The sequence below is a fragment of the Erythrolamprus reginae genome, chromosome Z, assembly GCF_031021105.1.
Source record: "Erythrolamprus reginae isolate rEryReg1 chromosome Z, rEryReg1.hap1, whole genome shotgun sequence".
Classification (NCBI taxonomy): domain Eukaryota; kingdom Metazoa; phylum Chordata; class Lepidosauria; order Squamata; family Dipsadidae; genus Erythrolamprus; species Erythrolamprus reginae.
The window spans coordinates 40,605,526-40,631,707 of NC_091963.1; the positions used below are offsets into that span (position 1 = coordinate 40,605,526).

General features: G+C 39.2%; 1 protein-coding gene across 1 annotated transcript in view; it reads right to left on the reverse strand.

The window, feature by feature from the left end:
- CRPPA (CDP-L-ribitol pyrophosphorylase A) overlaps positions 1–24,931 on the reverse strand; it is a 49,445-nt gene extending 24,514 nt beyond the window's left edge. Inside the window, exons 1-3 of the mRNA XM_070767320.1 lie at positions 24,437–24,931; positions 19,858–20,137; positions 3,432–3,581 (exon numbers count right to left, since the gene is read on the reverse strand). Coding sequence (XP_070623421.1) covers positions 3,432–3,581; positions 19,858–20,137; positions 24,437–24,645 — 639 coding nt within the window. The 5' untranslated portion in view covers positions 24,646–24,931. The remainder of the gene's footprint in view (positions 1–3,431; positions 3,582–19,857; positions 20,138–24,436) is intronic.
- Between the last annotated feature and the right edge of the window lie 1,251 nt (positions 24,932–26,182).

Below are 26,182 nucleotides of genomic sequence, written 5' to 3' on the forward strand. Positions count from 1 at the left end.
AGTTTTTGCAAGTGTATGTACTAAATGAAAGCATTTCCATAATTGGAGTACTTATAAAGAAAGATATGGATAAATTATAATTTATCCATTGTGTTTCAGTTAAATAAAAGTGAAAGCTTTAAAGATGATCTCTTATATTAGATTTTATAAATTAAAAATTATAGGGGAAAGTCTCTGAGGAATTCCATCTTGCTCTTAATCTGTGAGTATACATTATCTTACTTTAAAATCAATTGGCAATGAGAAGCATTCCTGAAGGCAACCTTTTTTAAAAAGGTTTCCGCTACATATCATCCAATGATAAGTTAATTATTTTTTAATTATTTCTGCTGAATTTAACTACTTTAAGTAGTTTTGATTGTAATTACTTTTTTATCATGGAATTGATCATTTTGTCTCAGGTCTTAATTCTAGACAAATAGCAATAATTCTCTTCAACATTTCCATGATTTAAGATCTCTATGGATCTCCGATATGCCAATTACCAAACTTGTAAACTTAATATCAATTTGGGTAGAAATGGGTTGGAATTTCACTAATAATTCAAAGTCTGTTATCTTTTCCATTTGTGATAGTAATATATATCTGGAATTAATACAGTTCTGTTCAGTACATTACAGAAGGAGCCATCAGTTCCTTTTTCTTTCTAAAGCAGTGGTTCCCAACCTTCCTAATGCTGAGACCTTTTAATACAGTTCCTCCTGTTGTGGCGATCCTCTCCAACCATAAAATAATAAAATTATTAGGAAACTCCGGGTTGAGTTCCAGCTTACCCTCACTACCAATTTGCTTCCTCCTGCACTGCATGGCAACACCTCATAGGCGCGCATCCTCTTTGCATACTCATACATGCGCAGTGATTAATTTTAAAAGAAATTGCAAAAAAGCCAAAAACAAGATGGCAACACATGTGCAGTGCCCAAAATTTGGCTTCTGTACATGCTCAGACGTTCCCATGGTACAGACTATTATTATTATTTTGCATTAGTCTCTTTGCATGTGGGTGAACCTCCCTGGAGACAGATAGAGAAGAAGTGTCTTAGTTCCTAAGACCATCGGAAATATGTGTTTTCCAATGGTCTTAGGCAACCCTATGAAAGGGTCGTTCGACCCCCAAAGGAGTCAGGACCTACAGGTTGAGAACCGCTGCTCTAAGACATATAAACACACTGTGTACAAGTCCACCCAGTTTTTCTTTCCAGTTTTTGCTATTGAGCTCTTGTTTGGAAGGGAATGAGTAAGACATGTTTGATTTTTGAGGCATATTGTTAGAATAATATTATCTTCACTAAAAAATTTTAAAGTTCTGGAACAAATTATTCACCATGAGCAATTTACACTGTCAGAGTAATGATGATTTAATAGCTGACCAGCTGCTGTACGGCTGTAAACTAAAATGTGATGCAATGAGAATGAATCAGCAGGATTATCACTTTAAGAAGCTGTCTATATAAGAGAGAAACTGTGAGTCTCTCCCCCCCCCCTCTCTCTCTTTCTCAGTATGTGCTTGTGTGCTATAGATGATGATTGATTGCCTGACTTTGTCTAGTAGATGTATGTATATTCTTTGTAGATAAATCACAATTTGAAAGACAAACTATTTTGCTCCTGGGTTGTCTTAAAATAGTCACCGTATACAGTACATCTGACAGGTTATGGGCCCAGTCCAGAGAGAAGGCCGTAGTAACTAGAGAAACCAGAAAGAAAAGAAACCCTGTAAGAACTTGTTCTGGAATCAAAGGAGTTGTGCATTGTTAGTGGTTAGTACTTCTAATAGAAAAAAACAACATGGTTTCCATTGATGTAATGGGAGGAGGTTTCTTGATGTCTCGGATGAATGAGATAAACTACCTCTCCTGGAGTGTAAAGATGGATGTTAGAGAGACTGCAGGCAGTAAAGTGTTGCTGACAAGGAGACTATAAAGCACAGCTGATGCTCAGAAAGAGCATGTCTACATATCTGCAGCTATGAGAAAAATATTCCTGGCATTAGAGGAAAAAGGAATGACTTTTACTGAGGTACACAAAGTATATGTGGTGCTCAATTCATTTGACACTTCGAGACATTCTTGCAACTAATTTGCAAGAAAGGGACTTAACCATGGCGTATTTGACTGAGCATTGTAGGAAGAACAGAAACAGTTGTAGAGGCAATTAGGAAAGGGAGAAGATAATGGTCAGCACAAGCCAACATCTGTAACATCCCAGGATGCCTGCAGAGCAGCTGAGAATGTTTACACAGTGAAGCAGTGCTACAGGTATGGTTCTATAGAGCATCTCCAGAGACACAGCCTTGAGAGGAGAAACGGGAACAGCAAGACACAAGAGCATAGGGCTACACAACACATGAGGAGTGGCTCTTCATTGTTGTTTCCCCTGGCAGCAACAGCATTTGAAAACACCAGGAACATTTGGATGTTGGATAGTAGGGCGAGTCAGCATATTGCTAATAATCCACAAACATTTTCTGGTTTGAGACTAGCTAAGCAAACATTTGTTAGTTTGGCTAATGGTAACGATCTATTGTTAAAGAAGAAGATAAAGTCTATGTACCTGAGATAGGAGAAACATTATTCAATGTCTTATATGTACCTGAATTAGATTATAATGTGTTGAATGTTTCCAGGGTAGATAGTCACGGGTATGAAATGCTGTTCACTAGAGGACAATACACCATCAGAACAGTATACCATCAGGAGTTAAGAAGAATTGTGTGGTAACAGGTAGACATATCCTTGGGAAATAGTAGAGAAGACTACCTATCCTGTTGGGGCCTGGATGGTGTCAACAAACTCAAACTCAACCCAGACAAGACGGAGTAGCTGTGGGTCTTGCCTCCCAAGGACAATTCCATCTGTCCATCCATTACCCTGGGGGGGGAACTACTGACCCCAACAGAGAGGGTTCGCAACTTGGGCGTCCTCCTTGATCCACAGCTGACATTGGAACATGATCTTTCAGCTGTGGCGAGGAGGGCGTTTGCCCAGGTTCGCCTGGTGCACCAGTTGCGGCCCTATTTGGACAGGGAGTCATTGCTCACAGTCACTCATGCCGGCATCACCTCGAGGTTCGATTACTGCAACGCTCTCTACATGGGGCTACCTTTGAAAAGTGTTACATGTTGTTTTTTATCATTGTTGTTAGCCGCCCCGACTCCACGGAGAGGGGCGGCATACAAATCCAATAGATAGATAGATAGATAGATAGATAGATAGATAGATAGATAGATAGATAGATAGATAGATAGATAGATAGATAAATAAATAAATCTACCTATATTCAAACACAAGCCAAATCCCTAGCCAAGGAAAAGAAACACTACAACTTCTTATTTAAAAGAATAACTCACTTGAAGCTTTCAGCATTTAATACGAAACAACTAATTCAGTTGTTCTTACTGTTATACTGAGGACAAAACCCAAAATACTTACCTGAAGATATGCTTGATGGATTTTATCAAATGAGAAAGCCTGAGGCATTTCACTTGCTCTGTACTTGGCACGATCTAGTGAATGGTCTAAACACCCCTCTGGAGTGGAAGCAATAACGGTAGAGACAAGAGGACGGATTGCTCCTGCAGCCTAGGGTACAAAAAATGTCACCTTTAAAGTAAGTCAAATCAAATTAAAAAGTTTAATTTTCACATACATTAACTGAATATAGATACAGATGAATTCCATCTGAATTAGCGGCACACCAGAATAAATTACACAATAAATTACACGCCTTCTCTGTGGCGGCCCCGGCCCTCTGGAACCAACTCCCCCCGGAGATCAAAATTGCCCCCACCCTCGCCTTTTGTAAGCTCCTTAAAACCCACCTCTGCCATCAGGCATGGGGGAACTGAGATATTCTTCCCCCCTAGGCCTCTACAATTTATGCATAGTATGTCTGTATGTATGTCTGGTTTTATAATACAGTGGAACCTCGACATACGAGCAGCTCTACTTACGAGCTACTCGAGATAAGAGCTGGGAGGGGAGCGACATTTTTGTTCGCCTCCCGAGCTCACATTCGGGATACGAGCGCCAAGGAGCTGTCTCCTGAAGCCGAACACTAACTTCCGCTTTCGGCTTCAGGAGACAGCTCCTTGGCGCTCGTATCCCGCGTGTTTTAAAAGGTTGCAGCCGGCCTGGGGGGCTCGGAGGGGTGCTGGCAAGCCCCCCAGGCCGGCTGCAACCTTTTAAAACACGCGCGCCGCTTCGCAGCTCTCTGCTGAATCCGGAACGCTAACTTCCGCGTTCGGATTCAGCAGACAGCTGCAAAGCGGTGCGCGTGTTTTAAAACGTCAGTGCCGGGCTGGGGGGCTGGGGGGAAGCCCCCGAGTTCCCCAGGCCGGCTCTGACGTTTTAAAACACGCGCACCGCTTCGCAGCTGTCTGATGAATCCGAACGCGGAAGTTAGCGTTCCGGATTCAGCAGAGAGCTGCAAAGCAGCGCGCGTGTTTTAAAACGTCAGAGCCGGCCTGGGGAACTCGGGGGCTTCCCCCCGAGCCCCCCAGGCCGGCTCTGACATTTTAAAACACGCGCACCGCTTCGCAGCTGTCTGCTGAATCCGAACGCGGAAGTTAGCGTTCCGGATTCAGCAGAGAGCTGCGAAGCAGCGCGCGTGTTTTAAAACGTCAGAGCCGGCCTGGGGAACTCGGGGGCTTCCCCCCGAGCCCCCCAGGCCGGCTCTGACATTTTAAAACACGCGCACCGCTTCGCAGCTGTCTGCTGAATCCGAACGCGGAAGTTAGCGTTCCGGATTCAGCAGAGAGCTGCGAAGCAGCGCGCGTGTTTTAAAACGTCAGAGCCGGCCTGGGGAACTCGGGGGCTTCCCCCCGAGCCCCCCAGGCCGGCTCTGACATTTTAAAACACGCGCACCGCTTCGCAGCTGTCTGCTGAATCCGAACGCGGAAGTTAGCGTTCCGGATTCAGCAGAGCTGCGAAGCAGCGCGCGTGTTTTAAAACGTCAGAGCCGGCCTGGGGAACTCGGGGGCTTCCCCCCGAGCCCCCCAGGCCGGCTCTGACATTTTAAAACACGCGCACCGCTTCGCAGCTGTCTCTGAACGCTAACTTCCGCGTTCGGCGGCAGCGGGGTTTTTTGTTGTTGCACGGATTAATTGACTTTACATTGTTTCCTATGGGAAACAATGTTTCGTCATACGAGCGTTCTGACTTACGAGCCTCCTTCCGGAACCAATTAGTCTCGTAAGTCGGGGTTCTACTGTAAGGGTTTTTAGTTGTTTTAGTATTGGATTGCTACATGCTGTTTTTATCACTGTTGTTAGCCACCCCGATTCCACGGAGAGGGGCGGCATACAAATCCAATAGATAGATAGATAGATTAGGTAGGTAGGTAGGTAGGTAGGTAGGTAGGTAGATAGATAGATAGATAGATAGATAGATAGATAGATAGATAGATAGATAGATAGATAGATAGATAGATAGATAAATGAGGTTCATGCATGATCAACTAATTGAATGAGATAACAAAATTATTCAATTATACACAAATAAATTTAAAAGATATCTGTAAGAGGGATTTAAAGGTAAAGGGAATGGACATTAACAGATGGGAAACATTAACCTCTGACTGTTCAGCTTGGAAGCTAAAGTTGCCTTCTCCATTTCAAGGAGCCACTTGTTCAGCAGGCTGAGGCAAAGAGGCAATCCCGGAACCAGCAAAATCCGGGGGCAGGCAGGGGAAAGAATGGATCTACACTCAGTGTGGAAGGGACTGCCATTCTCATATAGTCTTTTTAGCCACACTAGATACTGTTCTTTGAACTCTTTCCAGAGCATGATATCGTAGTCTTTCAAGACTGAAGGTTGCCAATGTTAATGTTAATTAATCTAAACTCATATTCATATTTTCTGTTTTCTAAATGGAAAATTCATTATCATTACTTGATAATAAAGCTGATCATCAAATTGACAGACTTTATTAAGATAGCTCTTAATATTAATTGAATGCTGTTATGAATGTATGGCAAAGTTTCTTTGAAATTGTGTATCAAAGGTTTTCTGAACAATACTGAAAAATATTGATGGCAATGCTTTCAAAGGAAATGATTGCATGATCAAATGTGAATCAGCCATTATCAAAAATAACTTATTACAGTGATCATTATGAAACAGATTTCATTTCTGATTCATTGATAAAATAACTATAAAACATTTATTTGCCTATTAAATTTCATTTAATAGTTTTGTAAAGGAGTACTGTAACATTAAATTAGCTTAATTTAGTCAAGGGATAGTGTTTGACACATTTACCGTATTTTTCGGTGTATAAGACGCACCTTCGGTTTATAAGATGCACCTAGATTTTAGAGGGGGAAAATAAGGAAAAAAGCATTCTGAACCAAATGGTGTAGTATTATATTGTTTAATAAAATTCCAGTGTAGCAGAATACTTTTTACAACCATGTATACTTTTTAAAACCAGGTATACTTTTTGAAACCATGTACACCTTTACAAACTTTAAACTTGTCAGCTTCAAGACTTGTGGACTTCAATTCCCAGAATTCCTCCACCAGTCATGCTAGCTCAGAAATGGGAGTTGAAGTCTACAAGCCTTAAACTTGCCAGGTTTGAAGACCTTTGCACTCCTAACCTCTAACTCAGGTGTCTTTAAACTTGGCAGCTTTAAGACTGTGCACTTCAACTCCCAGAATCCCTCTGCAACTGCATGACAACTCCAGGAGTGGGAAGCCAAGCCCAGCTGAGGAAAATCTGATGAAGACTACACACCTGGGATCATCTGGAGTGTGAGTTCGGCTGGGGACAGCTAACTTTCCACCAGGTACTTTTCTTTTAAAGAGGGAGAGAAAGAAAAGGGGGCGGGCGTGTATCTCCCATCAATTGCAGTGTAATTCTGTCTTTCTTTCTGTCTTTACATTGCAATTGATGGGATACACATTTCTTTCTCTGGAGAAGCTTGTTATTCGCCCACCCCCTTTTCTCTCTCTCTCTCTCTAAAAGAAAAGAACCTGGTGGAAAGCTAGCTGCCTCCATCTGAACGCACACTCCAGCTGATCCCAGGTGCGTAACTTTCCTCAGACTTTCCTTACATTGCAAGTAGAGCAATGGAAAAACCCCTGCAAAGACTTAGGGCTTGGAAAACATAATTCTTTGCAGAGGGTAACAGTGAAAGAGCTGAAAGAAGCTTACTCAGAGTAAGTTGGAGTAATGAAACAAACCCTGCAAAGACTTTGGGCTTGAAAACATTCTTCACAGAGAGTAACAATGAAAGAGCTTGGGTACATTAATAGCACCTGGTTAGGACTGGAAAGAAATTTCTGGAGCAAGTAAAGCAATGAAAAAACCCCTACAAAGACAGGTTTTGGAATAGATTCTTGGCAGAGATTAACAATGAAAGAGCTTGCAAGCTGTAAAAACTGGGAACATCATTAGCACCTGGTTAGGGCTAGAAAGAAATATTTGGAGCAAAGAGAATGAAAAAAAATAAAAGGCAGGGTTTGGAATACATTCTTGGCAGAGATTAACAAGGAAAGAGCTTGCAAGTGGTAAGAGGTGGGAACATTGTTAGCACCTGGTTAGGGCTAGAAAGAAACTTATTCAGAGCAAGTTAGAGTAATGAAATAAACCTTGCAAAGACTTAGGGCTTGGAAAACATTCTTCACAGAAAGAAACAATGAAAGAGCCTGCAAGGTAAGAGCTGGGAAGATCGTTAGCAGCTAGTTAGGGCTGGGAACAAGCTACATTCAGTGTATAAGATGCACCCTAATTATCAACCTATTTTAGAGAGGAAAATATGGTATACACTTTCAATACTTGTTTTTAAATTATAGCTATGCATACATTAACAGTTCTAAATATTCATATTAATATAGTTTTCAACCATAGCAAAAAAAAAATCAAAAGCAAATGGGTGTGTCTGAAATCACTGACTTTGTTGGAAAGATTTTAGATTTACCAATATTTATTTCTCCAATTCTGCCCACTATTTATCCCTCTTATTGATAGAATACTGCCAACTGGAACTAGAATTTATGCAATTAAACATTAATTTAATTTAAACTTTATGCAACTTTAATTTACACACTTAAAACAACTTTTAACCACATGTTATAAATTCTACATTCAAGCAGAATTAACTGTGCATTTATTTTTGCAACAAGTGGGAACACGAACTTCTGTTCAGACATCCATACTCTCACCAATTATATATCTAATAATCAACATGCTTTACCTATAACTGTAATTACCACTTCTGCTAACAGAATTGTCTTAAAGAATTACCTCTTTTACATTTTTAAAAATGCCACCTTCAAAGAAAAAGCAACCACAATTATGTGACTTAAGTATTTCAGTTATTTTTGAGAAAGCGCATATTTTGTACAATGAACATTAAATTGACACTGGATTTATATCACTTCTTTGGCATTAAATTGATAGTGTAATTATTTTAATTACTAACAAAACTGAAAATTAATTTGTAGTAATTAGAGAATCAACATTTATTTGTTGCCATATTACTTATCAGTAAATCCAGTTATTTCTTTGATATAACACCCATCTTTATTCTGGACACTTTTTATACAGTCACTTATTTTAAGTTCTAGTATTACTGTGGACATATTTTCAGTGAACATTGTCTAAGTCTCTCAATGCAATTAAAAAAAAACCATGAACAATTATGTGAATATTATATTGTTAATAATTGTTAATAATTAGACATAGTGGTAATTTGAGAGAGGGAAATTATGTTTACATTATTTTATATATAAACATCTCCCAATAGTGGGTTTCACTTATCTTTGCTACCAGTTTGGGAATGGGACCATGTGCGCACAATGCTTCTGTGCATGCACAAAGCATTTTTTGATGACATCTGGCTGGGTGGGCCGAACCTCCCACCGTCAGCAATACCAGTTCACCTGGTCCGGGGTGAACTGTTAGCAACCCACCACTGACATCTCCCATTGCCTTTTCCCTAAAGACTCCCAATTTTCTATATATATTTTCTCATAAGGAAATATGGGTGAAAGATGAGACAGAAATAAATTAGCAGGAAACATTAAACTGGAATTTGGCTTAGATTCAGATATTCTTGTACTTTAGCTAGAGCTATGCAAATCTATTTAACCTGTTTACATTTTTCTAGGTGATCTGTTGGATTTATTTTAGACATAACTAGATCTGCATCTAAATCATTTTCTTGAAAGATTCAGTTTCATACTTCAGATAATGAAAATTGCAAACACACATAATAATATCCACCTTAGTGATCTTAGTATAGTTCTTAAAAACAGGAAATTCTTAAAAACAATGAAATACATTGCGCTATAAACTGCTAGTTACAATTCATGAACTTTTTAAAAAGTTTCCATTGCAAAAATAATGATGCTCTTCAGATAAAAAGCATCTACATAGTGTGGCTGAATTACACGATGAGTTATAATATCAACTAAATATAGTATTTATTAAAAATAGATAACTATGAAAAAATTATGATTTTCATTTCTGTAAGAGTCAAAACACAAATATAGTATGAGCAAATACAACCCAGGATACTATTATCTGAGAATGAGGGAAGTTATGCGCTCTGGCATTCCAGGTGGCTTGCAGTTGCATCCAAATTGTTCTGTTGGTCACTTTGGCATATGAAGTGTAAAGTCTCTCTCCTCAAGAGACCATTCCTGGACTCAACAATTTTGAACAATTATCATCCTATCTTTAATATTTTTAATATTACAATTACAGAGCACCTGAAAAAAGGTATTATTTGAACCAATTTCAGACTAAGATTTAGTACATAGGCAGAATTAGGCTTCCACCTTAATGACATTCCAGAACTCCTTGAAATCCTAGCTATTCTCCAGGCATCAAGGTAGGATGGATTTAGTTATCTTGGTAAGATGTGCTTTTTGTATATATAGTGTGTTGCTGGCTGGCTGGCTGGCTGGCTGGCTGGCTGGCTGGCTGGCTGGCTGGCTGGCTGGCTGGCTGGCTGGCTGGCTGGCTGGCTGGCTGGCTGGCTGGCTGGCTGGCTGGCTGGCTGGATGGATGGATGGATGGATGGATGGATGGATGGATGGATGGATGATAGACAGATGATACAGTGAGACAGACAGAATATTGATATATACTGTATATATATACTGATATATACTGTTTTGGTATATATATTGATATATATTATTTTTGTATATATCAATTTAGCAGAACAAGTTTCAGATTATAAATGATCTGAAACAAAATGTTGTATAACCACCTGTCTGAAGTAGTGTAAGCTTTCCTGCCTAAGCAGGGGGTTGGACTAGAAGACCACTAAGGTTCCTTCCAACTCTGTTGTGTTGTTGTTATTAAAGATCCAGTTTTTCTCCAAATAGGAATCAACAAAACAATTAACTTCTTTGCATGGAAGTTGGAAGGAACCTTAGCTTGGCTTCTAAGTAAGTACAGAACTTTCAGTCAGATCTGAACCACATGCACCCCTACCAAAAGTTTTAAAAAGAAATAAATTTACAGCTGCTGACTACGAGAAGTTAAATAATTCTGCAGCTCTTCTAGTTAACAGTTGATTAGCATTTTCAATATTTTTGACCAATAAGGATTTTTAATTTATCAATATGGACCTTTCCCCTTGACAAATTAGCAGGCATATTTTGGTTAATGGAAAGTATAGTTGAATGGGATACAATGGAGTCCAGATAATCTATCCATATTGTTCAGGACGCAGTAGAGGTAAACTTGCACACTGCACAATAGTGAAAATGACATGAAAGATAATTGAAAGTCTGAAAGCAAATCTCATCATCTGCCATGTCAAAGGTTGTAAATCCAAGGATGAATTACCTTAAATAAGTTTGCCTCTGTTTCAGGTCATAATACTTAAAATGTCATTATATTTAAAATGCCATTGATGTGTACCATGTCCTTATCAGATCCAGGACAGTTTTTCTTCTTTGGATTTGAACAACGGCGCATCACTCATTAAACAAGAACAGAGATTTATCCAATGAATGAACCTTTTGAGATGAATTCAAGACAGAGTGCAACGAAAGAGCAGTATAAGTAGATTTACAGATTTTCTTTCAGAAACCGATTTAAATGTAAAATTAATGCAGCCTCCCTGTTTTTTCTAGCCGGGGAGAGCTTGCTGGTTTGGCCCAGCCGCGGCTTTCAGATACACATACACAGAAAAAGAGAGGTGTGACACAGAGAGAGAGAGAGAGAGAGAGAGAGAGAGAGAGAGAGAGAGAGAGAGAAATACAGAAAGAGGCGGGAGAGAGACAGAGAGAGACACACACACACAGAATGATACCTAGAGAAAGGGGAGAAAGGGAGAAGGTAGGGAGATAGGAAGAGGGAGAGACAGAGAGAGACAGTGGAGAGAAGAGAAAAGAGGGGAAGAGGAAAGAAAGGAAGAGGGACAGACAGAGAGAGAGAGAGAGATACAAAAAGAGGAGGGAGAAAGAGAGATACAAAGAGAGAAGGAGAGGGAAGGAGAGGGAAGGAGAGGAGGAGATAGGGAGAGGACAAGAAAGAATGGGGGAGAGAGGGATACATAGATACAGAAAGAGTGGGAAGAGGAGAGATATACAGAAAGATAAATACAGAGAGAGGGGCAGAGAAATACAGAGACGGGGAGAGAGAGACATAAAGAGAAAAAGAGAGAATGGTTTTGTGGCTGGGTAAGTTTGGCTAGGGGGCCATGTGCCTGGGTGGGAATGAGTGGCATCGAATTGGCCATGCCCACCCAGGTTTTGTGGCTCCCAATTGTTGTTTTTCTTTCTGTGGAAACATGTCCAAATGGCTGTTTGAATGTTTATGGTTGCAAACCCCTGATTTAGACAGTCCCACTGTCAGGAAAACAAAGCAGGAGTAATGGAGCAGCTTCAACTATAATTTCAGTATGATCATAATCAGCCCGAATTAGAAATCTGGTTATTATTACATGTGAAAAAGATTTATTTTCCTGTAGCTAATATATAAAAAAAATATTTTTGCTACTATAGAGCCGCATACGAAAAGCTGCTGAGTTATTGTTAGGTACAAGTTAGTGCAGGTTTCTGTAACAACAGTAGCTTGTTTTGCAATTACACTGAGGCAAATTGGAAATCAGAAAAAAAGATGATTAGCTTAAGGCTGTTGATCATTTATGGTCTTGCACTTTTCAATAAAATGACATACGCTAATTGTGTTGGAAATGCTTTATCCCTGAAGTCTGGTACAGATGAGAGAAAGTTAGGATATCCATGAAAAGCAGGCTTGAGTATATACAGTACTTACATTACACTTTATGTATTTGAATCTTAATTTTCATTCCAAAATGAATCCAACAGTTTTGAACAACCCCCACCCCAATATTTTAAATGATATATTTGATAAACAGCTGAAAATGAAAATATTTCAATAAATCTGTAAATTTAATTCAAGTAACAACTAATTCAGTTCATAAATCACTCTAAACTTATAAATAAACTAGAGCTCTGGTTGTATAGGTAAGATATTTCAGTTTTTTTTCTCAAAGCTTGAATATTCTTTTTGTAATAATGTAAAATGCTAACTATTAGGCTTCAAATATTTTTTTGATGGAAATGTGGCTATATTAAACTTATTAGCATTAAAAACTGAATTATATTTAGACATCAATAAAAGCAAGTAAAACTATTAAAAATGTCAGGGTTCCAAGTAGCACCCACAACCAATGTAGGCTCCAAGGCCACCAGTTCCTCAAAGTTCCATTTTATTAGAGATGTCATATTGGCACACCTGGGAAAACCCAAATCTGAAACCTTCCCAGGTTTTCCCCACCTAAAGCCCATGCACCCACATGTCCATCACATGGTTCAATCAATCCACCATCCCAACTGGAGATGATCCCCCAGTCCAGTAGTGGGTTGCTTCGGTACGGATAAGGATGGTGCACCAGTAGTGAAAGTTGCATTGTACACGCAGCTTCACTTCTCCTCTGTGTGTGCAGCGCACTTTTGCTAGCAGTGCATTGTCCTTATCCGGTGAAAGTCTGGGCATGTGCAGAAGCAAAAAAAAAATTATACGCATGCCTGCATCCCTGCATCCCTGCATGAGATTTTGCTTCTGCGCATGCGCAGAAGCAAAAACACGTTGGGACAGACATGTGCACACAGGCAAAGTGAAGCTGTATACACAGTACACTGGTAGCAGCGGGAATGGGAATCTGCCCTGCTCCAGTCACACCTCTCTAAGTGCAGGCTGAACGTCCTTGACTTCCAGAGAAAGGAATGTTGTAATGGCTATATACCTCCATGCAACCCCTTCCTGTTTTCCCATAGCACTAAGTGTGGCAAAGAAAGGGCTGACACGTGGTTTGGAATTATAAGCAACAACAAAAAAATGTTTTCCTAATTAGAGCTTACAAAACTTTCGCCAGACCCATCCTCGAATACCGCTCATCTGTTTGGAACCCATATTGCATCTCAGACATTAACACCCTAGAAAATGTTCAAAGATACTTCACCAGAAGAGCCCTTCACTCCTCCACTCGAAACAGAATACCCTACGAAAGTAGACTTACAATCCTGGGCCTTGAAAGCTTAGAACTATGACGCCTTAAACATGATCTAAGTATTGCCCACAAGATCATATGTTGCAATGTCCTGCCTGTCAAAGACTACTTCAGCTTCAACCACAACAACAGACACAACAGAGCTTAACATTAACCGCTCCAAACTAGACTGTAAGAAATATGACTTTAGTAATCGGGTTGCTGAAGCATGGAACTCATTACCAGACTCGTAGTATCATCCCTTAACCCCCAACATTTTACCCTTAGACGATCCACAGTTGACCTCTCCAGATTCCTAAGAGGTCAGTAAGGGGCGTACATAAGCGCACTAGAGTACCTTCCGTCCCCTGTCCTATAGTCTCTCCTATATCTTGCATTTCTTCTCTACTATATCCTCTATAACCTTCATTGTGTATTATTGTGTATTGGATAAAATAAATAAATAAATAAAAAATTTCAACCTGAAGTAAGAAAAATAAAATGTTCTGGAACCCTATGAAATATACCAGTATCTATCTCCAATCTGAAACCTAAAAAGACCATGGTAAATATTTCAGGTGGCTAAGTGGTTAGAATGCACTACTACAAGCTACTTCTGCTGCCTGCTGGCTGCCTGCAATTTGGCAGTTCGAATCTCATCAGACTCAAGGTTGACTCAGCCTTCCAAGCAATAATGGGCTATCAAAACTTTTACTATCACACTATGGGCATGGCTTATGCATTTTGTTTCAACATCTTTCAGTGCAGATTGTGTGCTCTGAGATGGAGCTCCATTTTTGCTACCCCACTGCGTTCACCCCCATCTGGGCAGTAGCCCACCTCTGCTTCCAAGGTGGATAAAATGAGGACCCAGATTGTTGGGGGCAATATGCTGAATTTGTAAACCACTTAGAGAGGGCTGTAAACCACTGTGAAGCAGTATATAAGTCTAAATATTATTGCTATTTCTATAACCACAACATACAATTACTAGACTGCATGCCTTTAAGGCAGTACAGTGGTACCTCATGATACGAACCCCTTGTCTTACGAACAACCCGAGATACAAACCCGGGGTTCAGAAAATTTTTGCCTCTTCTTACGAATTTTTTTCTTCTAACGAACCCTCCGCCGCCGCCAAGAAGCCCCGCCGCCCGGCTGTCGCTTTTTGAAACAGCAGGGGGGCTTCCAAGCATTCTCCTGAACCCAAATGCCAAACCCGAACTTCCGGGTTCAGCGTTCGGGAGGCCGCCGAGAAGCCCCCCGGCTGTTTCAAAAGCGCTAAAAAGAAAAGTTGACAGCCAGCGCTGCGATTGACGGAGTCCTGAGCCTCCCGTTCTCTCCCCCCGCCGCCCCTTCGCCGTCCCTGTGTTCCTGGGAGAAGTGCTGGGAATTGAGGCAAGCCGGCCCTTCTGCTCCTCCCCAGCGCTTCTCCCAGGAACACAGGGATGGCGAAGGGGCGGGGGGAGAGAACGGGAGGCTCAGCACTCCGTCAAGGGCATCGCTGGCTGTCAACTTTTCTTTTTAGCGCTGGGGAGAAGCAGAACGGCCGGCTTGCCTCCCTCCCCAGCGCTTCTCCTAGGAACACAGGGACGACGAAGGGACAGGGGGGAGAGAACAGGAGGCTCAGCACTCCGTCAGGGGCAGCGCTGGCTGTCAACTTTTCTTTTTAGTGCTGGGGAGGAGCAGAAGGGCCGGCTTGCCTCCCTCCCCAGCGCTTCGGCCAGGAAGACAGGGACGGCGAAGGGGCGGGGGGGAGAACGGGAGGTTCAAGACTCCTTTGGCGATGGTGGCCCGGCTTCCGGGTTTCTAAGTTCTGGGCTTGCACGCATTAATCGCTTTTCCATTGATTCATATGGGAAACATTGTTTCGTCTTACGAACTTTTCACCTTACGAACCTCCTTCTGGAACCAATTAAGTTCGTATCATGAGGTACCACTGTATTTCCCATTCTTTGCAGCTTTGCAGATCGTCGGGGGGGTGGGGTGGGGATAGTATTGTGAGGGGCAAGTATGCTACTCATGCAAATAGAGCATGTGCACACTTAGTTTCCTGCTGCTCACGCAAGTCACATGCTCACTCGCCACTTCTGTGGCCCAGTTTCAAATGGCTCAAGATCCATTAGTGGGTCACAGCCAGGATGTTACAAGTTTAAAGGATGCAAGTTGGTAACATTTGCCCATTCACCAAGAGTAAATGTGAATCAACAGTCTTTGGAAAGATTGGTGAGCAAGAAGACAGCATTAACCTAGTCTTCAATTCCATCAATTTTGGTCTCTGGGCTAATGTCCCATATTGATGATAGTGTGACATGTCTAATTTACACTATGATTAACACTAACAGGGTGTCCAGGGGGAAAACATTTTGAAATTCCCTGACATTTCCCTGTAACTTACAATCTAGCTAAGACACGGTTGTAGATGACATCATACCAAATGGCTAAGCCATAGAGAAATATTGGTAGCTGAGAAAGCAAGTTGTTGTCACAGTTATGCTCATTTTTGCTCGATTCTGCCAGGCAGAGTGATTACATGATTTTCCCCTGACTTTTAAACATTTTAATAGAGTTTGGTCCCCCCCCTCCCGATTTATTCCATTTTTTTCATGAATTCCGATAATTCCCTGATATTTCCCGAACTGCTGATTTCCCTGATAATTCCCTGATTTCTCTGTTTTCCAGGTTTGCTGACTAATGCCAGTTTATTTTAAAAGAAAGCAGATTTATTTAACACATGCATATACCCCTTCAAAGTCAAATGGTTCAGAATTTCTAGAATTAGGGTGGGGAATTCAAGTGGGTGTGTGGATGGGTGACATTCCATCTTAAAATATATGTAATTTAAATCATATAAAACATTTGAATTTAGAGGCTGTAGTTTAATCTGAAGATTAATAAATGCTCAAAGAATCAGACTGACAGTAGACCAAGTATTATTGATGCATAAACAATGGCTAAAATTAAGAGACAGGGGTAATGTATTTTTTTGAATCTGCCAACATATATTATTATAATCAACATTCATATAAAAATCTATCTATATGTATTTGATTTAATCATACGCTACCACTTAATCTGAATGTCAAAACATTCCCATTTTAACTTTTTTTGCCATTGATGAAATAAAAATCCAAGTTTTAAAGAAAAGGCACAAGCATGGTATTAACTTATTCCTGAAGTTATAACAGAATAAACTGAAGTTTAAGTTGTAAGATTTCACAAGAAAATTAGAGTTAAGAAGACTCCTATTCCTATCTTTCAGGATTGACAAGTTTCTTTTAAAAAAAGTGCTGAAAACATTTTTCCTTGTGGTACTGTTAAAACTGTTGGCAACAGAAAATTGCTAGGGGCTTTGGAATGCTGCCTTCTTCTGTATTCACTACCTTTCACAACTTGTATTGGCAACAAAAAATGGGTTTCTATAAATGTATAGGTTTAATTATGAATTGCTTCAAAACATAAATGGAATTTAATTGGTTACAAAGCTATATTCTAACATAATCAGGAGATTGTTTCATACAATTAATTTACTAGGGCATAATTTAGTAGTTCTCATAAGCTGCACATTTTGATCCTGCAGGCAAATAACAAACTGATTAGTAAATGTAATAAGGCAATTTATTCTACTGACAAGTGGAATTAAAAAGTGCAATATCCCACTTGATCAATTGCCATTTCAAGACCATTAAGTCTTCATACAATTATGCTATTCATATGGTATGCAGAATCTGAATTTACAGTATCATTGTTGCATGAATGATTTAATGCTAGTTTCAGCCAAGATTTTTAAAAAAAAAAAAAACTAGGAAGTCTAAGTACATAATTTAAAAAGGAAATAATTACTCTTCATAAAAAATGTTTAACAAAGCAATATTTATGTAGATTTCTCATTCATCCCACTTCATATTTTAGAGTAGGCTTTGTATATATATTTTTCCTAAGTGGCCATCAATAAGGAAGGATTTAGGATGACACTCCAGTTTACTGTGCCAAAAAAGAGGATATTTATATTGTTTTTCTATGGATGCAGACATTAGCTATGCATATATTCTGCACAGAAGCAAACAGGAATATGAGACATATTTGTAAAATATAACAGACTGGGTCCTATCCAACAAAATGCAATTTGGTGGCAAAAAACTAAGATTTTACGTTTAGGCAAAAAAAATTAAACACAGTTATAGAATACGTGATACCTAGCTCAACAGGAGTGACTGTGAGACGGATCTAGGACTCCTAGTCTGAGCAAGCAGTTCACTGCAGCTGCCACAAAGGTTAATGCCGTCTAAGGATGCATCAGCAGGATAGAATCAACATTATGTGACATATTAGTACCACTTTATGCTGTAGTAGTAAACCCACTCTTGGAATACTGTGTCAAATTTCGTTATTATGATATAAAACAGATTTTGAGACTCTAGAACAAACCTGGGCAGGAGGCAGCCCATGGGCCGCATCCGGCCCACCCACTGTCTGTGGGCATGCCAACATCCATAATTCAATGCACCGTGCCCATATAGGCGTGCTCAACCCACCCAGCCCGCATTATCCTGTCATGGTGGGCCCAGGCTCAAGGGTTTCTAGAGCCTAGAAAGGGCAAAAGTGGCCCTCCCCTCCCCATGGAGGCCCTCCAGAAATCGGAAACATTCTATTTCTGAACTTCTTGTGGCCCTGATTTTCGCCAACCCCAGCCTCCAGAGGCTTTCTAAGAGACTAGGATATGCGAAAACAGTCTCCCCTCCCCAGAAGCCCCAAACCACCTGTTTCCTGGCTTCGGGTGGACCAGAAGGCTTGTTTTTTTCCTTCCAGGCTCCAGAGGCTTTCTAGGACCCTAGGGAGGGCGAAAATGGCTTCCCCCACTGGCCCTGGAGGCCCTCTGAAAGTCAGAAATGTTTCACTTTCAAACTTCTGGTAGAGCCAGATTTTTGCCCTCCCCAACCTCCAGAGACTTTCCTGGAGTATAGGGAAGGTAAAATAGGCCTCCCTCACCACCACCCGAGGCCCTCTGGAGCCAGAAACACCCTCCCAGAGCCGCTGTGCGAGCCACTTACTTAACTCAAAAGTAACCAGCAATCAGGGTCCTCATTTTACCTACCTCAGAAGGATGGAATGCTGAGTCAACCTTGAGCCTGGTGTGATTCGATCTGACAAACTGCTGGCAGCTGGTGATCAGCAGAAATAGCCTGCAATACTACACTCTAACCACTGTGCCACCGTGGCTCTTATACTATGAATGTAGCTTTTTCAAAGCTTTTTACCCCCAACCCTAACAAGATACTAATGAACTTCCCGGCTTGCAGGATTTTTTCATTGTTACTCTGAAGCTTTTTTCCAGCCCTAAATCTTTGCAGGCTTGTTTTCATTGCTACTCCCTCTGAAGATGATTTTTTCAGTCCTAACCATGCGATAAAATAATGTGCTGAAACTGACCAGACTAAGGATGCTAGCCAGATGAATGCTGGTAGATAAATCCCCCCCATTTTTATCCCTCAAAATGAAGGTGTGTCTTACACTCAGGATAATATAGTAATTGTAATAACTGTTTCAATTATGTATGCCCATTTTGCACTTGGAACTCTTATTCATTCAAGAAAAATAAATTAAAAGTTGCCATGGCTACATAAGACTTGGACCTTGTATTTTTTTAAAAATCTTTATCAATAATTTTTAGTTATGCACAATGAAGGGCTACAATTTTTTTTACTACCACACTGTAGACATGGCTTATTTTATGGGTGTGGCTTGCCGGCCATGTTACCAGGTGGGAGTGGCTTGACGATCATGTGACTGGGGTGGCTTAAAAGTGGCCAACTCAAGGGTTTGGGTTAGGGTGCCTGGCCTCTCCTTGCCTCCAAGAGATACAATTTCCCTATCTATTTACTATTACTGAGCATTCAAAATATACTATTTAATTCTATATGTACCTACATATTACATATATACATTATCTACCATATAAACAGTATGTGTATGTACACACACACACCTGCACACACAGCTCTTCTAAAATTATACACATTCAACCTCATTTACTGCCATAGGAACATAAGAGCATCAGAACATAAGAAGAGCCATGCTGAATCAGGCCAAAGCCCATTGAGTCCCGCATTCTGTGTCACACAGTGGCCCACCAATTGTCCATGGGGATCTTGAGCAGAAAGAGAAGGCAAGACCCTCCCTTTCCCAACAAGTGGTACTCAAGGGAATCCTGCCTGCCTCAACCAACATAGAGGCAGCACTTGGACATCCGTTTCAATAACCATCTATATGCTTGGCATCCATGAATCTGTCTAATCTGTCTAAACATACCCAGACTAAAGACTAAACTGCATATTGCCATAAGTGCAACATTACAGATATTTTATAATACTTACCCCATGCTCTTTGGCAGCCATAACCACTTTAAAAAGAATATCCTCTTCAACAAATGGTCTGACAGCATCATGAATTACTATTATTTCTGGTTTCTGGAGTGGAGCAAAGAATGAATTGCCTTTTACAAATACTTTCAAACCATTGAAAATAGATCTGTGACGGGTTAGTCCTCCTTCCACTACCGTTGTCCTCTCGTGGCCATATTTTCTAATAATAGATTTCATAATTTCAATATTCTCTGGAGAGACCACAACAACAACATCAGTAATCCAGTTGATTCTGTAAGACATTGGAAAAAAATACAATGTCTAAAACTATCTGGAACTTAATGTTTACATTTTATTCTATTTGGAAATAAACATGGAGTATAAATAGCTTCCAAAATGTTGGCTATACTTTAAAATGTACATAGACTATTTTTCACCATAATATGTGATAAATTCACAGCACAAATGTTTACTGTATAATTTATAATATATATTCAATGAGTGTGAAATTGCAGTCTTAATAATAAGACCATGAATAAAATAGGAAAACCTCTTGTAGTCATGATTAACTTAAGTTTTGCTAATTTTGATGGAAATATAACCTCCATTTTCCAATCACAGGTTTATGACTTTGGATTCATCTTGAGAGTTTTCTATGAGGTTGTTAGCTGAAGAAGTTGCAAAGAAAAGATAAATCCTATGTTGATTAAGGTGTTGGATTATGAATCTAACTAGTAAACTAGGTGACTTGTCTAGTTAACTGGACAATCTAATTCCAAGTACCGTATACCTATTACCTAAGTAACCTGAACTGAGCTCCTAAATAAGAATCAGAATATAAATCCAATAAAGAAATATACGTAATAAATATACTTGTTGTTGAATTTTATTAGGGATTATAACAATGTTCCTGCTGAATTTTATGAGTAAATATAATTATAATTTATTTGTGATTATATAACATAATTGATAGAAAACTTAAGTTGATAATTCCACGACAAAATTTCCTAATGCAATACTTTTAAATATTTTTATCTCCTGTTTTACATCTTAGACCTAGAGCAATATTTTTATATTAAAAGAGTGTTCAGGATTTATATATTTAAATACAAAAGGATTTTTTAAATATGAAGATAAATATTCTACTAGCATAAAATACACGTTAAAACTAATATTTTATCATGCAACTATACATATTTTCAGATCACAACTGAAGCAAAGGAAGAACTGTGCTTTTTAAAAATTATTAAAACTTGTTAATTGGAATTCAAAAAGGAAATTCAAAGACAGTCTACTCCATTCTTTCACAAACACTGTGTCTGTAATGTGGTATGTATGTTTCCCTACTAATACAAGTACTGCACTGCATAAATTGGGTTGTTCTTGTCAATTCTATTGACAGGGTCAATAGATGAGCTGAAAGCATCATTCTGTTTTTTGTGTGGAACTAATAATATTGAAACTGACCTAAGGCTAAAGCTGACAAACATTATATCCAACTTCATAAATTGATGCTATCTAAACAGAATAGTACAGTACTTTATTTGGCCAAATGTGATTAGACACAAGGAATTTGACTCCAGTGTAAAAGCTCTCAATGTATATGCAAAGCAACAGATTAATAATAATGATACTATTGTACTAATAAGAGGGTAGTCGAAAAAGTGAGAAGGATGATGATATAACAACAACAGCAAAAACAACAGCTAGATGACAGATTAAATACATGGAAAACCAAAGCTTTGCATGGACAATACTTGAAAAACATTGAAGGAAAATGTGATGACAACCTTACATGGTAATGGCTTAAGATGGGAACCATCAAGAAAGAAGAGGAAAGTTTAATAGTCACTGCTCAAGAACAAGCGCTACAAACTAATGCCATGAAAGTGAAGATACAAAAATCCACTGACAATCCAAACAGCAATGAGAAAGTTGAAATTGTTTAAAACTTAATATGCGAGCGCAGCAAAATCACGCAAACTGATTTTGAAGCTGGTAACTACAGGCCAGTTAGCTTGACATCAGTTATAGTTAAAATGATGGAGACTCTACTCAAAAAGAGGATAAATCAGCTCCTAAAAAACAATAACTTATTGGACCCAAATCAGCATGGCTTTACTGAGGGCAAATCATGTCAGACTAATTTCATTGATTTCTTCGACTATGTCACAAAGGTGTTGGATGAAGGTGGTGCCGTGGATATTACCTATCTGGACTTCAGCAAAGCCTTTGATACGGTTCCACATAAAGAGCTGATAGATAAATTAGTGAAGATTGGACTTAATACCTGGATAGTTCAGTGGATTTGCAGCTGGCTGAAGCGTAGACATCAGAGAGTTATTGTTAATGGCGAGTATTCTGAGCAGAGACCGGTTACAAGCAGTGTGCCACAAGGGTCTGCTATGGGTCCTATTCTTTTTAATGTTTGTGAGTGACATAGGGGAAGGTTTGCCTATTTGCCGATGACTCTAAAGTGTGCAATAGGCTGGATATTCCTGGAGGCGTCTGTAATATGGTAAATGATTTAGCTTTACTAGATAAATGGTCAAAGTAAGGGAAACTGCAGTTTAATGTTTCCAAATGTAAAATAAATCCTCAATCTGAGTATTATATTGGCAGTTCTGTGTTAGCAAAAACTTCAGAAGAGGATTTAGGGGTAGTGATTTCTTGCAGTCTCAAAATGGATGAGCAGTGTGGTTGGGTGGTAGGAAAAGCAAGTAGGATGCTTGACTGCATAGCTAGAGGTATAACAAGCAGGAAGAGGGAGATTGTGATCCCGCTATAAAGAGCGCTGGTGAGACCACATTTGGAATACTATGTTCAGTTCTGGAGACCTCACCTACAAAAAGATAGACAAAATTGAACGGGTCCAAAGACGGGCTACAAGAGTGGTGGAAGGTCTTAAGCATAAAACGTATCAGGAAAGACTTAATGAACTCAATCAGAATAGTCTGGAGGACAGAAGGAAAAGGGGGGACATGATCGAAACATTTAAATATGTTAAAGCGTTAAATAAGGTTCAGGAGGGAAGTGTTTTTAATAGGAAAGTGAACAGAAGAACAAGGGGACACAATCTGAAGTTAGCTGGGGGAAAGATCAAAAGCAATATGAGAAAACTCATTTTGAGTATGTGGGGAAACATATTCTTATAGTTCCGTAATAACTTATTAACTTAAAAATCTGTAGATTTTTATCTAAATTAAATGAAATTGAGCAAGATTTAGTTCAATGAATGCAGTGCTGGATGCAGTACTAACATAATGATTCACACTGATGCACTGCAGAAAAATAAATTATTTGTCCCAAGCCAATATTATTTCATGCTTGTTCTTTCAATTATATACTTGGATCAAATACAAATCCATTTTGTTTCCCACAATTCTATCACATAAAATATATCAAAGATTTTAGGGTTGTTTTTTCGTTCAAGGTGCACAAGACATTTCATTTAGAACTTCTTCCATTTTTCCTCACCAGGCATGAGTCATTAAATGTGAAGTTCCAAATTTATCCTCCCCCAACTTTCAAATTATCTATTAGTTTGGATTATATTTAACCCAGATAGTTTTACAGAAAACTTAAACATACAGCTAGGACAAATTGTCAAAGTCAAAATACACAACAAACCTGAAGCCTCAATTAAAGACCTGCAAGGAACAGATGATAAAATGCCACATTTTTACTGAAGGAATTTGAAACTCCTAATACTGTAGTATATAATAAAATAAAAAATTTTAATACTGTAGCTCTATATTCAGAAACCAGAGGGAAAATACAAGAAACATACAAGGAATATATTGTAAAGCTAAATACAACATAATTAATCAACATTAAATATTGATTAATATTAAAAGGCTCTTATAGAGAAATATTAATTAAAAGCAAAATACACAAATAACAAGTCTGGAAGCAAAATATGTAAAATAAATAAATAATATCCTAATAACTTGGAATGGTCCCCTTAACTTCTAATCAAAACCCATTCTTACCTGCTCCATATGAAATGATTATTAGTGTAGAGAGTCTATGACGTATCTTTGGCAGATCATTATTTATTAATTTTGTGAAAATTAGTTATATGTATACTGCTCAGCATATATATTGTTCTTAATTCTACACAAATTCCTTCTTGTTTATAGAAAAGTGCCAAATGTTTTCTTATTGCTATTGTTGTTTAATGGAATAAATGAACTTTTTGAAATGGGGGAGGGAGAGAATGAGCATGTAGAATATATCCAATGAATCTTGTTACACAAAAAGCACACCATCGCTTTAGGTACATCATGAAAAGTTCGGAGCTGCACATACGAATTCCATCCTTGACCTTTTCCTTAGCCATGCTTCCCACTGTGCTAAGCAGCAGCCTCCCAAACCCTCCACGCCTGGCCCAAACTGCTCTTAATGCTGCCATCAGCTTTGCAAAAGTCGCTAAGCACAGCAATTCTTTGCGCGCATGCGTAGAACGGAACTGCCCTTGGAAGCGCCTGGCTCGTCACGCATCTTTTCCCTTCGTAGGCACATGGGAATAGGATTTAGAATGATACAAGTGTGTTTGGGACGGAAGAATTCAGCAACAGTACAGTTTTACCTTTCTATCGCCCGCACGGTATAGCTAATGAGCGGCCTCCCCAGCAGGGGACAAAACTGCTTCGGGGTGCTGCCACCCAGCCGTTCCCCGCTTCCTCCGGCAGGTAAAATCGCTGCTACCGACACTGGCGGTGATCGCCTGCAGGGTCCAGTCTCACCTGCCTCTTCTAAGACACCGGCTTTTCCGACTCCAGCCCCCGACGGCTCCATTACGTGCTTGTCTCTCAAGAACGACTTGCGCTAGGCTACGCTCAATTACTTTGCCTTCGATTTGAAACCAGGCCTTTCTGTGAGTCGCAAGAGTCCCCCGTTTTAATCACTCCACATTTTCATGGGACAATTGATTTTAGTCTCCATTTTTTAAATCGTTTATTTAAAGCTTTGCTGGCCCTTTAAAGGACCTTTCGGAAGTGGAAGGGAAGCCTAAGAACGGGCGGAAGAGAAGGGGTGAAAACAGCTGTTTTACCTACTGCGCACGCGTTACGCTTCCTAGCCAGATGGCAGACCACTGATTGGAGAAGGAAAAGCTTTCAGCTGGCTGCTGGGTTCAGAGTGTCCGCATTTTATCTGATTGGATTGATGTAACTTTCAAATGCTTTTGTTCATGGTGTGTTGACTAGAAAAAGGCTGTTAGTAACCGAACAGGTTCTGAGCAATTCCCATTCTCGCCTTTTGTTACAGAATATTATGTTAAATATTAAGTGTTGTATTATCTGCCATGAAATATGTTTATTATAAATATAGACTATCGTAGATGTAAGTATACTGCAGGGAATATGTTTAGTATTTATTCTTCTGAGAATACTTGATATCCTCTTGAAAGCTGACTCCGACTTTAGAATATAGTGATTTTTATGCTTTCTTATTTTTCTTAATTAAAAAGTTTTGAGAAATTAAAAAAGGACGATTCTGATGAGCATCTTGAAAGGTGTCTGCTGATAGATTGGTGCCTCTGATTTCATATTGCTTGTAACTGAACTTAGTATTTCCTCAGAACTTGGGGAACATTTTTTAAAGCACAGGTAATTTATTTATTTATTTTATTTATTCATTTATTTATTTATTTATTTATTTATTTATTTATTTATTTATTTATTAATTAGATTTGAATGCTGCCCCTCTCCGTAGACTCTAATACTCTAAAGCACTCCACATGCCCACTTCCAAGCTTTGCAGTTGTTCCTCTGGAAAGACAATATTTATTTATAAAAAGGCATACTTACATGTACACCTTTAGATTTTAGAAACAAGGTAGAAATTTTATGTTGTATTCACTGTTTGCATTTGTTATATTAGCACAGTTTTGCTGTTGTGGCCAGAATCCTATAGATACAATAGACTTCTTTCTTTTATTTTGAAAAACAAGAAATGTTTACAAAATTTGTGTAAATAGATCCTAAAATAACCGTAACTTGTGATGTGTTCAGCAACAGATTTAATTTAAAAAAAAAAAGAGGCGGGGGGGAGGGGGAAGAAAACAACTTTGGGGTTAAGGCACAAGGCTCGAAACCAGAAGAGAGAGTTCAAGTCCCATCTTAGGTATGAAAGCTGGTTGGGTGATTTTAGTCCAGTCACTAGCATCAATATGTTGGTAAATTTTTTCCATAATTAATGGATCAACATCTGGACCTTGCACCTAGAGAAAAAAAAAGCTAGGGGGGAAAAATTAAATATGAAGGATGAATTAAAAGAGATAGAGCAAAGGATAATGAAGAAGAAAAAAAGATGCATTTTTTAAAAACTTTCA